General features: G+C 51.8%; 1 protein-coding gene across 1 annotated transcript in view; it reads right to left on the minus strand.

The window, feature by feature from the left end:
* Window positions 1–417: 417 nt before the first annotated feature.
* The window catches only part of VPS51 (VPS51 subunit of GARP complex), a 38,155-nt gene continuing 22,799 nt past the window's right edge, over window positions 418–15,773 (minus strand). Inside the window, exons 8-10 of the mRNA XM_075326758.1 lie at window positions 8,634–8,755; window positions 8,464–8,551; window positions 418–873 (exon numbers count right to left, since the gene is read on the minus strand). Coding sequence (XP_075182873.1) covers window positions 613–873; window positions 8,464–8,551; window positions 8,634–8,755 — 471 coding nt within the window. The 3' untranslated portion in view covers window positions 418–612. The remainder of the gene's footprint in view (window positions 874–8,463; window positions 8,552–8,633; window positions 8,756–15,773) is intronic.

Raw genomic sequence — 15,773 nt, forward strand, 5'->3', positions numbered from 1 at the left:
GCCATCTTGGATTTTCGGGAGGGGGTTGGGGGTCGGGGGGGGCACTTTGGGGACACCGGGGGACCGGAGGGAACCGGGAAAAAGATTTATCTCCCATCTGGCATGTTTGATCATGCCAGATGGGAGATAAATCATTTTTTACCGGCGAGGTCATTTACTATAACTTGATGATCGGTATACGGTGTATACCGGTCATCAGGTGAGCGGGGACCGGAAAAACCGGCCCGAATCATGATCTCCAGGGTCTCAGCTACCCCCGGCAGCTGAGACCCCGGAAATTTTCTGACTCTGGGGGGCGCTAGACCCTTTTTTCCGACCGCCGTTAAAAAGCGGCGGATCGGAAAAAGTACCCTTATTTACCGCCGTTAAAAGGCGTATCGGCGGTCGTAAAGGGGTTAAATATCCCAAGAATTTAAATGCCTTATACCGTAGTATACACTTTGGTCATACCAACACTTTATTTGCAATTTACATATAGATCCCACATATGTGTATTTTGGATATATACAACCCCCCAGTGGAGCTCCTCCGTGGGTGCTCTACCTGCTTTCACGCTGCGCCTCACGTTTCTTCGGTTCCTGTATATACAGATGAGATTCGGATGAGTCTATTTCAGCCCCTCTCACAGATGACCTCGATCACACTCTGCTCCATGGGGGCCGGATCCAAGCACCGGTGAGCAGCGCTACCTACAACCTCATCCAAAAGGCAATGGACTAGATTCTCATCACTGACAAAGCGCCATAAGTAGAGCTGCAGGTAGTGACAATCCACCTGGATCTGCTGGAGACCAAAGCGGCCAAATGTCCTCAGGCGGACGCACTCCAGGAATGTCTTCAGGCTGATCTTTATAATTCCTGTAAGAATAGACACCTGAAATGAGAGAAACGGAATATAAATATTAAAAAGTAAAACAGGACCATGAATTAAATCAATAATTGGGATGGGGTGGGGAATCTAATTCCTACGACTCCTGCTAACCAGCAGAATAAAGCAACCACTGTGCTTCCCTAACTAAGTATGGACAATGGAGACAATACCTATGTTAAAGGGGCGGTTTTACCATCGATCATCAGGACCCAGTCTCTTGCTTGATTGACAGATCGGATCTGCAACTTCTTTGTTCTGCTGACCAGAACTTTGGGCTTTCCAATGCTGCTATATGAGACAGCTTCGGGACAGCGCAAGGGCACGGACGCTGATAAGATTCAGCAAAGTAGGAAAATTTCAGCGCAGCACTTACAAGCTTCATAAAAAAAAAAAAAGGAAGATCTTGTACGTGCTGTACTCCCTGATAAAAATCCCTGCACTCTTCAGAACGGATAGGATTTGTAATATCAAGCAAATTGCAAAGTTACTCTTTTTTTACAAGCGCTTTACAATTTTAACAATCTAATATAATGAGAATGACCCTTTAAGAATAAGTTATTTCTGGTTGACAGTAATCCAGGGAGTTAAATCTTATGGTGATTGTCTATACTGAAGATACACCATTAAAAAGTCTTGGAAAACTTCTTTAAAGGGAATCTGTCACCAGGTTTTTTTCTCCCCCATCTGAGAGCAGCAAAATGTAGAGACAGAGACCCTGATTCCAGCAATGTGTCACTTACTGAGCTGTTTGCTGTCATTTTGATTGAATCAATATTTTCTCTGCTGCAGATCTAGCAGTTATACAGAGCTCATGAATATGCTGGACTACCTGCAGCACGCCAAGTAGTCCTGTAATGATAATCTACTTCTGATTAAACAGTGACTTTATGAAAGAAGGGAATTTTGTTTACTTACCGTAAATTCCTTTTCTTCTAGCTCCAATTGGGAGACCCAGCCAATTGGGTGTATAGCTATTGCCTCCGGAGGCCACACAAAGTATTACACTTAAAAGTGTAAGGCCCCTCCCCTTCTGGCTATACACCCCCAGTGGGATCACTGGCTCACCAGTTTTAGTGCCAAAGCAAGAAGGAGGAAAGCCAATAACTGGTTTAAAGACCAATTCAATCCGAGGAAACATCGGAGAACTGAACCATACCACATGAACAACATGTGTACCCGAAAAAACAGAAAAACCCCGAGAAAACAGGGCGGGTGCTGGGTCTCCCAATTGGAGCTAGAAGAAAAGGAATTTACGGTAAGTAAACAAAATTCCCTTCTTCTTTTTCGCTCCTAATTGGGAGACCCAGACAATCGGGACGTCCAAAAGCAGTCCCTGGGTGGGTAAAAGAATACCTCGTGATAGGGCCGTCAAACAGCCCTTTCCTACAGGTGGGCAATCGCCGCCTGAAGGACTTATCTACCTAGGCTGGCGTCTGCCGAAGCGTAGGTATGCACCTGAAAATGCTTGGTAAAAGTATGCAGACTCAATCAGGTAGGTGCCTGACACACCTGCTGAGCCGTAGCCTGGTGCCGTAATGCCCAGGATGCACCCACGGCTCTGGTAGAATGGACCTTCAGCCTTGAGAGAACCAGAAGCCCAGTAGAACTGTAGGTTTCAAGAATTGGTTCCTCGATCCCCCGAGCCAGGGTGGATTCAGAAGCTTGCGACTGTTTACGCCGACCAGCGACAAGGACAAAGAGTGCATCCGGGTGGCGCAGGAGCGCCATGCGGGAAGTAGAACCTGAGTGCTCTCACCAGAACCAACAGATGCAAATCCTTCTGAAATTGATGGACTGGACGAGGACACAAAGAAGGTGAGGTGATATCCTGATTGATATGAAAGTGGGATACCACCTTAGGGAGAAATTCCGGAATCGGACGCAGAACTACCCTGTCCTGGTGAAGGACCAGGAAGGGAGATTTGTATGAGAGCGTTGCTAGCTCGGAAACTCTCCTAAGAGACGAGACCGTTACTAGAAGGCCACTTCCCGAGAAAAGCGGGAAGGGAGACCTCTTTCAAAGGCTCGAAAGGCGGCATCTGGAGAGCAATTAGAACCTTGTTCAGATCCCAGGGCTCTAACGGCCGCTTGTACGGAGTGCTGAGACGACAAACTCCCCGTAGGAACGTGCGTACCTGAGGAAGTCGTTTCTGAAAAAATACAGATAGCGCTGAGACTTGTCCCTAAAGGGAACTGAGCGACAACCCTTTTTCCAACCTAGATTGCAGGAAGGAAGGAAACATAGACGATGCAACCGGCCAGGGAGAAACACCCTGCGCCGAGCACCGAGATAAGAATATCTTCCACGTCCTGTGGTCAATCTTGGCGGACGTTGGTATGCTAGCCTGTCTCATGGTGGCAACCACGTCCTGAGGTAATCCTGACGACACTAGGTTCCAGGACTCAATGCCACACCATCAGGTTGAGGGCCGTAAAATTCAAATGGAAGAATGGCCCTTGAGACAGCCAGTCTGATTGGTCTGGTAGTGCCCCCGGTTAGCCTACCGTGAGGCACCACAGAACCGGGAACCACAACATCCTCGGCCAATCTGTAGCGACGAGGATGGCGCGGCCGCAGTCGGTCCTGATCTAGCGCAGCACTCTGGGCAACAATGCCAGAGGTGGCGCATAAGGTAGCTGGAACTGCGACCAATGCTGAACTAAGGCGTCTGCCGCCAGAGCTCGATGATTGTGAAACCGTGCCATGAAGCTGGCACATTGTTGTTGTGCCGTGACGCCATTAGATCGACGTCCGGCCTCTGTCAGCGGCGCCAGATCTCCTGAAACCCGTCCGGGTGAAGAGACCATACCCTTTCGGCCACACCCCGGCGACTTAGGAAGTCAGCTTCCTAGTTTTCCACGCCTGGGATGTGAACTGTGGATATGGTGGATGCCGTGTCTTCCACCCACATCAGAACCTGCCGGACTTCCTGGAAGGCTTGCCGGTTGCGCGTTCTTCCTTGGTGGTTGATGTATGCCACCGCTGTGGAGTTGTCCGACTGAAGTCGGATTTGCTTGCTGTCCAGCTGCTGTTGGAAGGTTTGTAGGGCAAGATACACTGCTCTGTGTTCAAGAACATTGATCTGAAGGGTGGACTCTTGCTGAGTCCACGTACCCTGAGCGCTGTGGTGGAGAAAAACTGCTCCCCACCCTGATAGACTCGCGTCTGTCGTAACTATCGCCCAGGATGGGGATAGGAAGGACCTTCTTTTTGACCATGAGGTGGGAAGAAGCCACCACCGTAGAGATTCCTTGGCCGCCTGAGAAAGAAAGACGACTCTGTTGAGGGAGGTCGACTCCCCGTCCCATTGGCGGAGAATGTCACATTGTAGTGGACGCAGATGAAACTGCGCGAAAAGAACTGCCTCCATTGCTACCATCTTACGTAGGAAGTGCATGAGGCGTCTCAATGTGTGCGACTGGTTCTAAAGAAGAGATTGCAGCCCGTAGTGAATGCTGTTTGTCTAGCGGAAGCTTCACTATCGCTGAGAGAGTATGAAACTCCATGCCTAGATATGTTAGCGATAGGGTCGGGGTCGGATCTGACTTCAAAAAGTTGATGATCCACCCAAAACTCTAGAGAGTCTCCAGCGCAACGTTCGGGCAGTGTCGGCATGTTTCCTAAGAGAGTGCCTTGACAAGTAGATCGTCTAAATATGGGATCACAGAGTGACCCTGAGAGTGCAGGACTGTGACTACTGCTGCCCTGACCTTGGCGAAGACCAGTGGGACTGTCGCTAGCCGGAAGGTAGAGCTACGAACAGAAGGTGTTCGTCTGCTATAACGAAGCGTAGAAACGCTAATGCTCTGGATCAATCGGCACGTGTGGATAAGCATCCTTGATGCCTAATGATGCTAGGAAATCTCCTTGGGACATTGAGGCGATGACATGGCGGAGGGATTCCATCCGGAACCGCCTGGTGTCCACGAGCTTGCTGAGCAGTTTTAGATCCAGAACGGGACGGAACGGCCCGTTCTTATAGGCACCGCAAATAATTTGGGGTAGAAACCGTGACCTTGTTCCTGAAGAGGAACGGGGGTCATCACTCTTTCTGCCTATAGAGTGCACCCTGTTTGCAGAAGAGCAGCGGCTCGGCCGGGAGGTGGAGAAGTTCTGAAGAATCGAGTTGGAGGACGAGAAGTGAGCTCTATCCTGTACCCGTGAGACAGAATGTCTCACACCCACCGGTCATTGACCTATGGCAGCTAAATATCGCCAAGGCGGGTGAGCCTGCTACCGACCGAGGATGCGGAGAGAGGAGGCCGCAAGTCATGAGGAAGCCGCCTTGGAAGCGGGTTTTCAGACTGTCTCTTTTTTGGGCGTGACTGAGCCCGCCAAGAATCTGAGCTCCTCTGATCCTTTTGAGTCCACATTGGACGAGGAAAAATGGGACCTGCCCGAGCCTCGAAAAGACCGAAACCACGACTGCCTCCTGCTCTGTTGGGGTTTGTTGTGTCCGGGCTGAGGAAAGGATGAATCCTTACCCCTGGACTGTTTAATGGTTACATCCAAACGCTCACCAAACAGTCGGTCAGCAGAAAAAGGCAACTGGTTAAGCAACCTTTTTTGGAAGCAGAATCTGCCTTCCATTCACTTAACGAGCAGACCAGGCTCTGCTTAAAAACACGGAGCAGCGTAGGCTACTGCCGTACGGTTCGCAGAGTCTAGGGCAACCTGAATCGCGTAAGAAACAAATGCAGACATTTGAGAGGTTAAGGATGCCACCTGCGGCACAGATGTACGTGTAACCGTGTCAATCTGTGTAAGACAAGCTGAAATAGCTTGGAGTGCCCCAAGGATGAGAATGCTGGGGCCAACGGTGCGCCGACAGTCTCATAGATGGATTTAGACCAGAGATCCATCTGTCTGTCAGTGGCATCTTTAAGTGCAGCTCCATCTCCCACTGCAACTATGGATCTAGCTACAAGCCTGGAGATTGGAGGATGCCGCCTGGGACACTGGGTCCAGTCCTTGACCACGTCAGGGGGCAGGGATAACGTGTATCCTAAGCCGTTTGGAGAAGCGCATATCTGGATAAGTGTGGTGTTCCTGGACTGCCTCTCTGAAGGCAGAGTGGTCCAGAAAAATACGTGAAGCTGACTCCTCCACTGGAGGAGCTGGGTGAGAAATAACCAACATTCTATTGATGGACGCTATAAGATTATTCACTATGGCGTCACCATTAGGTGTATCCAGATTGAGAGCGGTCTCAGGATCAGAATCCTGAGCCGCTACTTCCGCCTCATTACACAGAGAGTCCTTCTGCTAGGACCCTGATGAAACCGAGGGCCGCTCATAGTGAGCCCGCTTAGGCTGTCTGGGACTGACGTCTGTGCAGAGCCGTGACTCTGGGATGCGTGTGACATTCCCGGAGCTGTTAGTTGTTCACACTGAGGGGGGCCATGGATCAATGATTCAACAGTGCCCATGTTGTGAGAGACATGTCCGGACTGCTAGGCTTCTAGTATCATAGCCATAGTCTCAGAAAATCTGTCAGTAAATACTGCAGACACCGTCCTCATCCTCTGGCCATTAGCAGAGACTCCGGCTGAGTTAGACATAATGGGGGTCTATGTAACCTGCCGGCCGTATAGCCGTACATGCTGTACCGGCTGCATAGAAAAACATGTGGTTCTGCACCTTTGTTTTACACAGAGAATATGCTGATAACTCCTCCGCACAATCCAGGAGGGTATATACAACGTGCGACCAAACAGTGCAATGTATATAGTACAAGCATATCTATAAGTGCACTTCTGCACTAGTGGGGTTAGCACCACAGGTGCTGCTTAACGCCTGTTGCAGCGATTGTGTGACTATCAGAATGCCAGGGTCTTCCACACTTGTCTCTGTATCGTACAGAAACTGACACTAATGGCTGCCGGCGTCCTTGTAGAGAAGGAAGCCGTGGGCGTGCCTGAGAAAGTGCGGGAATCCGGTTTCACAGTGCACACAGTGAGAGGGGTGGAGTATGCAAAACATACTCCAGCTCTCAGCGCTGCTGTGCTATGCAGCGTCACGCCCCTACCCTGACTGTCAGGCCTGTGGGCGGTAACGAAGGGAGACTAGGCCCAGAAGCCGGGGACTCGAGTTAATAAGCGCGGCCGGCATATCAGTGCTGGCCGGCGCGGAAGTCCCCGGCGCACCACAAATCCCAGCGGCGCCTTAAATAAAAGTGGCAGCGGCGGTTAGCGCAGTAGTCACCCAATACACTAACACACCCAGCAACGCTGTGGTGTGCGATGGCACTAGTGCGGACAGCGCCGCTGTCCCTGGCGCACTAACACACCCAGCAGTGCTGCCGTGTGTCTGCGCGGTCCCCACAGGGACACAGAGTACCTCCATGTAGCAGGGCCATGTCCCTGAAGATACTCCGCTCCATGTCCAGCAGATACCAGGGGCTGTGGATGGAGCACGGTCTCAGTGCCTGGAGACCGATAGAATCCCACTTCACCCAGAGCCCTGTAAAAAGGGATGGGGAAGGAAGCAGCATGTGGGCTCCAGCCTCCGTACCCGCAATGGGTACCTCAACCTTAACAAACACCTCCGACATGAAGTGGGGTGAGAAGGGAGCATGCTGGGAGCCCTGTATGGGCCCTCTTTTCTTCCATCCGACATAGTCAGCAGCTGCTGCTGACTAAACAGTGGAGCTATGCGTGGATGTGTTGCCTCCTTCGCACAAAGCACAAAACTGGTGAGCCAGTGATCCCACTGGGGGTGTATAGCCAGAAGGGGAGGGGCCTTACACTTTTAAGTGTAATACTTTGTGTGGCCTCCGGAGGCAATAGCTATACACCCAATTGGCTGGGTCTCCCAATTAGGAGCGAAAAAGAAAACTACACTAAACAGCCCAGTAAGTGACACATCGCTGGTATCAGGCTCTCTACCCTACACTATGCTGATCTCAGATTAGGTGTTAAAAACCTGGTGACAGATTCCCTTTAATACATAGGGCGGCTTTGCACATTGCAATATCGCACGTGCGATGTCGGTGGGGTCAAATCGAAAGTGACGCACTTCCGGCGTCACTTTCGACATCGTTGTGTGTAAATCCTAGATGATACGATTAACGAGCGCAAAAGCGTCGTTATCGTATCATTGGTGCAGGCTCCGACTTTTTCATAATTACGGTGCCGCGACAGGTACGATGTTATTCCTCGTTCCTGCGGCAGCACACATTGCTGAGTGTAAAGCCGCAGGAGCGAGGAACATCCCCTTACCTGCCGCCGGCGGCTATGCGGAAGGAAGAAGGTGGGCGGGATGTTTACATCCTGCTCATCTCCGCCCCTCCGCCGCTATTGGCCACCTGCCGTGTGACGTCGCTATGACGCCGCACGACCCGCCCCCTTAGGAAGGAGGCGGGTCGCCGGCCAGAGCGACGGTCGCAGGGTAGGTGAGTGCATGTGAAGCTGGCGTAGCGATAATTTTCGCTACGGCAGCTATCACAAGATATCGTACCTGCGACGGGGGCGGGGACTATCGCGTGCGACATTGCAGCTTCGGCTTGCGATGTCGCAACGTGCAAAGCCCGCCTTAGGGTGTGGATTCACCTTGACACTAAACTAGGGTCTAAAGCAATACAATCATTTTACCTTGTTAAACTGGACGGTGCTGAAGATATCGATTCTCTCGGAGAACAACTTTTGGATGTTGCTGAGAAGGTTTGTATCGAGAGGAGCACTTGTAGTAGAAAAGGAAAAGCATTATTAGTCCACTTATTGGAGGACCCAAATGTGGTAATCTCGAATAATGGTATATTTACCTTGGAGTGTAGCTCTGAGCATATCTGCCCTGCAGCCGAGAGCTGCTATACACAGAGAAGGTGCGTTTACTGGAATCACTGCTGTGGGCTTTCCGGACCCCTTCCTCGTATAAAAGCCCCACCTGGGAAAAGAAGCAGATAAGTGGTTTGTACATCATGAAGTACTATAAGGCTATGTGCACACGCTGCGTTTTTTTGACGCTGCGTTTTTGGCCGCTAAAAACGCACAAAAACGCACCTACAGCAAAAAAAGCGGCGAAAAATGCATGCGTTATTACAGCGGTCTGGTGCGTTTTTGCCTGCGTTTTGCTGCGTTTTTGAGCTCTGCGTTTTTCCAATGCACTGCATGGGGGGAAAACGCAGAAAAACGCAGGAAAGAATTGACATGTGCATTTTTTTTTTAAGCTCAAAAACGCAGCTTAAAAAACCCCCCAAAAAAACGCTGTGTGCGGACAGCAAATGAAAACTCAGACTTTGCTGGGGAAGCAAAGTCATGCAGTTTTGAGGCCAAAAACGCACCTGAAAAACGCGCAAAAAACGCACTGTGTGAACTTACCCTAAGGCTGCGTCCACAAGTAGTGGTCAATGTGCTGCGGAAGAGGGGTGTTCTCACCAAAATAAGCAATGACAAACAAAGATAGGTCATCACTTGTGACCGGAGATGGTGCAAACGCTACGTTCAAAGTATTCCTCGGAGTGAAGAAGCAGTATAATGCTTCTTCCCACTATTTCCCTCCACAGCGACGCTCCCGTCCACCACAGTCCTAGGCATATAAATGAGGGGATGATGCAGTCATTTGCACACCGGGGTCTAGGGAATGAACTGAACGCACTGTGATAGGGAACTGCTCTGACGCCACCAAGCACATTATATCATATGGATTCCTACTGTACAATAACCAGGAGAACCCAGTGCCCATCATCCCCAACCCCATTAATCCATAATTGCCATATTTTTGCTTTTGCAAGGCGAGTGGATAATGTATTTTTTGGATTATAAAACCCCTTTTTCTTCCCAAAAATTTGGGAGGAAAATGAGGGTGTATCTTATAATCCAAATGTAGCTTACCGGGAGGTGGTGAAGAGGCGACCAGGGGTGATGTGCTGGTGGTTGCGGGCGCTGTGCTGGTGGTTGCGGGCGCTGTGCTGGTGGTTGCGGGCGCTGTGCTGGTGGTTGCGGGCGCTGTGCTGGTGGTTGCGGGCGCTGTGCTGGTGGTTGCGGGCGCTGTGGGCTGCTGCGCTGCAGGCAGTAAGGCAGGGACCATCCTGAAAGCGTCAGTGGTGCAGGCTTCACATAATGGCTGCCTGAGTTGGGGCCTGCGCAAATGGAGCTCTTGACTCAATATCTAATCTGCACATGCGCCGCCTCCGGCCCATTGATCTCCTAGTAGTGGACTTAAGAAAAATGGCGCCCAGAGGTGGCACATGTGCAGATGAGATCTTGGCTTGTTACTGAGCCAATAGCTCAATCTGCACACGCGCCGACTCTGGGTGCCATTTCTTTGAAGCCCGCACCGCCGACAGATTCTGGATGTTGCCGACTTCAAAGTGCCCGCAGCGAGCATCTGGGACACCCACCACACTGCCCGCAGCATTGCCCTGGTCCACCACCACCCCTTCCTCCTGTGACCCCGCTTCACCACCACTGCCACCACCCCTCCCCTAATAAGACGCCACTGAAGACGGTCCTTTTTTTTTTTTACCTTTTTTTCCCTCTAAATTTGAGGTGCATTTTATAATCTGGTGCGTTATATAAACCGAAAAATACGATACATATGAAGATGAAGAGACGTGGCAGCAGAAATCTGCCAGACAATGGAGTTCTGGTAAGGAAAAAGATGAAGGGAATTTTGTTTACTTACCGTAAATTCCTTTTCTTCTAGCTCTAATTGGGAGACCCAGACAATTGGGTGTATAGGCTATGCCTCCGGAGGCCGCACAAAGTATTACACTCAAAAGTGTTAAGCCCCTCCCCTTCTGCCTATACACCCCCCGTGCTCCCACGGGCTCCTCAGTGTTGGTGCAAAAGCAAGAAGGAGGAAAAAGAATTATAAACTGGTTAAAAGTAACTTCAATCCGAAGGAATATCGGAGAACTGAAACCATTCAACATGAACAACATGTGTACACAAAAAAACAGGGGCGGGCGCTGGGTCTCCCAATTAGAGCTAGAAGAAAAGGAATTTACGGTAAGTAAACAAAATTCCCTTCTTCTTTGTCGCTCTATTGGGAGACCCAGACAATTGGGACGTCCAAAAGCAGTCCCTGGGTGGGTAAAATAATACCTCATAATAGAGCCGTAAAACGGCCTCTTCCTACAGGTGGGCAACCACCGCCTGAAGGACTCGTCTACCTAGGCTGGCAGCCGCCGAAGCATAGGTATGCACCTGATAGTGCTTCGTGAAAGTGTGCAGGCTCGACCAGGTAGCCGCCTGACACACCTGCTGAGCCGTAGCCTGGTGCCTCAAAGCCCAGGACGCGCCCACGGCTCTGGTAGAATGGGCCTTCAGCCCTGAGGGAACCGGAAGCCCAGCAGAACGGTAGGCTTTGATAATTGGCTCCTTGATCCACCGAGCCAGGGTTGATTTGGAAGCCTGTGACCCTTTACGCTGGCCAGCGACAAGGACAAAGAGTGCATCCGAGCGGCGCAGGGGCGCCGTACGAGAAATGTAGAGTCTGAGTGCTCTCACCCAATCTAACAAGTGCCAATCCTTTTCACATTGGTGAACTGGATGAGGATAAAAAGAAGGTAAGGAGATATCCTGATTAAGATGAAAGGAGGATACCACCTTAGGGAGAAAATCCGGAACCGGACGTAGAACCACCTTGTCCTGGTGAAACACCAGGAAAGGGGCTTTGCACGACAATGCTGCTAGCTCAGACACTCTCCGAAGAGAAGTGACTGCTACTAGAAAAACCACTTTCTGCGAAAGTCGTGAGAGGGAAATATCTCTCATTGGCTCGAATGGTGGTTTCTGAAGAACCATCAGAACCCTGTTTAGATCCCAGGGTTCTAACGGCCGCTTGTAAGGAGGAACGATGTGACAAACCCCCTGCAGGAACGTGCGTACCTGTGGAAGCCTGGCTAGGCGCTTCTGGAAAAACACAGAGAGCGCTGAGACTTGTCCCTTAAGGGAGCCGAGCGACAAACCCTTTTCCAGTCCAGATTGAAGGAAGGACAGAAAAGTGGTCAAGTCAAAAGGCCAGGGAGAAAAACCCTGAGCAGAGCACCACGACAGGAAAATTTTCCACATCCTGTGGTAGATCTTGGCGGACGTTGGTTTCCTAGCCTGTCTCATAGTGGCAATGACGTCTTGAGATAACCCTGAAGACGCTAGGGTCCAGGACTCAATAGCCACACAGTCAGGTTGAAAGCCGCAGAATTCAGATGGAAAAAACGGCCCTCGAGATAGCAAGTCTGTTCGGTCTGGTAGTGTCCACGGTTGGCCGACCGTGAGATGCCACAGATCCGAATACCACGACCTCCTTGGCCAGCCTGGAGCGACGAGGATGGCGCGGCGGCAGTCGGTCCTGATCTTGCGTAACACTCTGGGCAACAGTGCCAGCGGAGGAAACACATAAGGGAGCTGAAACTGCGACCATCCTGAACTAAGGCGTCTGCCGCCAGAGCTCTGGGATCTTGAGACCGTGCCATGAACATTGGTACCTTGTTGTTGTGCCGGGACGCCACGAGGTCGACGTCCGGCACCCCCCAGCAGCAACGGATCTCCTGAAACACGTCCGTGTGAAGGGACCATTCCCCTGCGTCCATGCCCTGGCAACTGAGATAATCTGCTTCCCAGTTTTCCACGCCTGGGATGTGAACTGCGGATATGGTGGATGCCGTGGCTTCCACCCACATCAAAATCCGCCGGACTTCCTGGAAGGCTTGCCGGCTGCGTGTGCCGCCTTGGTGGTTGATGTATGCCACCGCTGTTGAATTGTCCGACTGAATTCGGATCTGCTTGCCCTTCAACCACTGCTGGAACGCTTTCTGGGCAAGATACACTGCCCGTATTTCCAGAACGTTGATCTGAAGCGAGGACTCTTGCTGGGTCCACGTACCCTGAGCCCTGTGGTGGGGAAAAAACCGCTCCCCACCCTGACAGACTCGCGTCCGTCGTGACTACTTCCCAGGATGGGGGTAGGAAGGATTTCCCCTTCGATAACGAAGTGGGAAGAAGCCACCACCGAAGGGAAGCTTTGGTCGCCTGAGAGAGGGAGACGGTCCTGTCGAGGGACGTCGGCTTCCTGTCCCATTTGTGTAGGATGTCCCATTGAAGGGGACGCAGGTGAAACTGCGCGAAAGGGACTGCCTCCATTGCTGCCACCATCTTCCCCAGGAAGTGCATGAGGCGCCTCAAGGGGTGTGACTGGCCTTGAAGGAGAGATTGTACCCCTTTCTGTAGTGCCTACTGCTTGAACAGCGGAAGCTTCACTATCGCTGAGAGGGTATGAAACTCCATGCCAAGATATGTCAGCGATTGGGCCGGTGTCAGATTTGACTTTGGAAAATTGATGATCCACCCGACACCCTGGAGAGTCTCCAGGGAAGCGTCGAGGATGCGTTGGCATGCCTCTTGAGAGGGTGCCTTGATCAGCATCCAAGTTCGGGATCACCGAGTGACCCTGCGAGTGTAGGAGCGCTACTACAGTAGCCATAACCTTGGTAAAAACCCGTGGGGCTGTTGCCAGGCCGAACGGCAGTGCCACGAATTGCAGGTGTTCGTTTCCTATGTCGAAGCGCAAGAAGCGCTGGGCTCTGGAGCAATCGGTACGTGGAGATAAGCATCTTTGATATCGATCGATGCAAGGAAATCTCCTTGGTACATTGAGGCGATGACGGAGCGGAGGGATTCCATCCTGAACCGTCTGGTTTTACATGTTTGTTGAGCAGTTTCAGGTCCAGGACCGGGCGGAAAGACCCGTCCTCCTTTGGGACCACAAACAAGATGGAGTAAAAACCGTGGCTCAGTTGCTGAAGAGGAACCGGGATAACCACTCCTTCTGCCTTCAGAGTGCACAGCGCCTGCAGAAGAGCCTCGGCTCGCTAGGGAGGCGGGAATGACCTGAAGAATCGAGTCGGGGGACGAGAGGTGAACTCAATCTTGTAACCGTGAGACAGAATGTCTCTCACCCAGCGGTCTTTTATTTGTGGCAGCCAGGTGTCGCAAAAGCGGGAGAGCCTGCCACCGACCGAGGATGCTACTAGAGGAGGTCGAAGTCATGAGGAAGCCGCTTTGTTAGCGGCGCCTCCGGTGGCCTTTTAAGGACGTGACTTAGACCGCCATGCATCAGAGTTCCTTTGTTCTTTCTGAGACCTTTTGGACGAGGAGAATTGGGACCTGCCCCGCCCTGAAAGGACCGAAACCTCGACTGCCCTCTCCTCTGTTGTGGTATGTCCTGTTTGGACTGGGGTAAGGATGTATCCTTTCCCTTGGATTGTGTGATGATTTCATCCAGACGCTCGCCAAACAGCCTGTCGCCAGAAATTGGCAAACTGGTTAAGCGCTTTTTTGGAAGCAAAATCTGCCTTCCATTCCCGTAGCCACAAGGTCCTGCGGAGTACCACCGAATTGGCGGCCGCGACCGCCGTACGGCTCGCAGAGTCCAGGACAGCAATAATAGCGTAAGACGCAATTGCCGAGGTCTGGGTGGTAATGGATGCCACTTGTGGCGCGGCCGTGCATGTGGCTGCTTCAATTTGCGCTTGACCTGCTGAGATAGCTTGTAGCGCCCATACGGCTGCGAATGCTGGGGCAAAAGAAGCTCCGATAGCTTCATAGATGGATTTCAACCAGAGCTCCATCTGCCTGTCAGTGGCATCCTTGAGCGAGGCCCCCTCTTCCACTGCAAGTATGGATCTAGCCGCCAGTCTGGAGATTGGAGGATCCACTTTGGGACACTGAGTCCAACCTTTAACCACGTCAGGGGGAAAAGGATAACGTGTATCCTTAAGGCGCTTAGAAAACCGCTTATCTGGACAAGCATGGTGATTCTGGACTGCCTCTCTGAAATCAGAGTGGTCCAGAAACATACTCGGTGTAAGAGAAGCTGACTCCTCCGCCGGAGGAGCTGAGGGAGAAATATCCAGCATTTGATCGATGGACGCAATAAGAACGTTCACTATGGCGTCCCCGTCTGGAGTATTAAGATTGAGAGCGCCCTCAGGATCAGAATCCTGATCAGCTGTCTCCGCATTACCACCAGAGATTCCCCCCGCTGAGACCCTGAACAATATGATGTCGAGGGAAATTCTAAGCGAGCCCGCTTAGTCGGTCTGGGGCTGGGGTCTAAGTCAGAACCCTCAGTCTGGGATGTATGAGATACCCCGGGAGGACATTGTTGGTCCAACTGAGGGGGGCCAGGGAACAATGATTCAACAGAGTCCCTTTGCTGAGATACCGGCCTGGACTGCAAGGCTTCTAGTATCTTAGTCATAGTCTCAGAGAGTTTTGCAAACTCCGTCCCCATCACTAGGACAGTGTCAACAGGTGGCTCCCCCTGGGCCCCTCTTAGCAGAGGCCCTGGCTGAAGAAGTGTCACAGGGGCCGAACATTGCACACAATGAGGGTCAATGGAACCTGCCGGCAGCTGGGTCGTACAAGCGACGCAGGCAGCATAATAAGCCTGTGCTTTGGCACCCCTGCCTTTTGTGGGCGCCATGCTATTGTTTTCCCTGAGTAACACACTAGGGTATATAGCCAGAATGAACTGTGCTCATACAGTGTAAAATATATACTATAAACAAATAATGTATCAATACACTACAGCACCATGGGGCTAGCACCACAGGTGCTGCTTACCATCCGCCTAAAGCGGTTATGAGGCCACCAGAGACCGTGCCTGGGTCTCCCAGGGTTAATCCCTCTCTGCAGCGTCGGAGGAGCTGACAGGAATGGCTGCGGCGTCCTGACGAGAGGAGGGAGCCGTGGGCGTGGCCGAGGTGCTCACACTGTGCACAGTGAGGGGGGTGGAGTATGGAAATCATACTCCAGCCCTCAGTGCTGCTCGTTCCGTGCAGCGTCCCGCCCTTCCCCTGCCTGTCAGGGCTGAGGGCGGGAGAAAGCGAAACTAGGCCGCAAGCAAGCCGGGGACTCGAGTATACGCGTGGCCGCCGTAAAAGCGCGGCCGACGCCGA

The sequence above is a fragment of the Anomaloglossus baeobatrachus genome, chromosome 10 (assembly GCF_048569485.1).
Source record: "Anomaloglossus baeobatrachus isolate aAnoBae1 chromosome 10, aAnoBae1.hap1, whole genome shotgun sequence".
NCBI lineage: Eukaryota > Metazoa > Chordata > Amphibia > Anura > Aromobatidae > Anomaloglossus > Anomaloglossus baeobatrachus.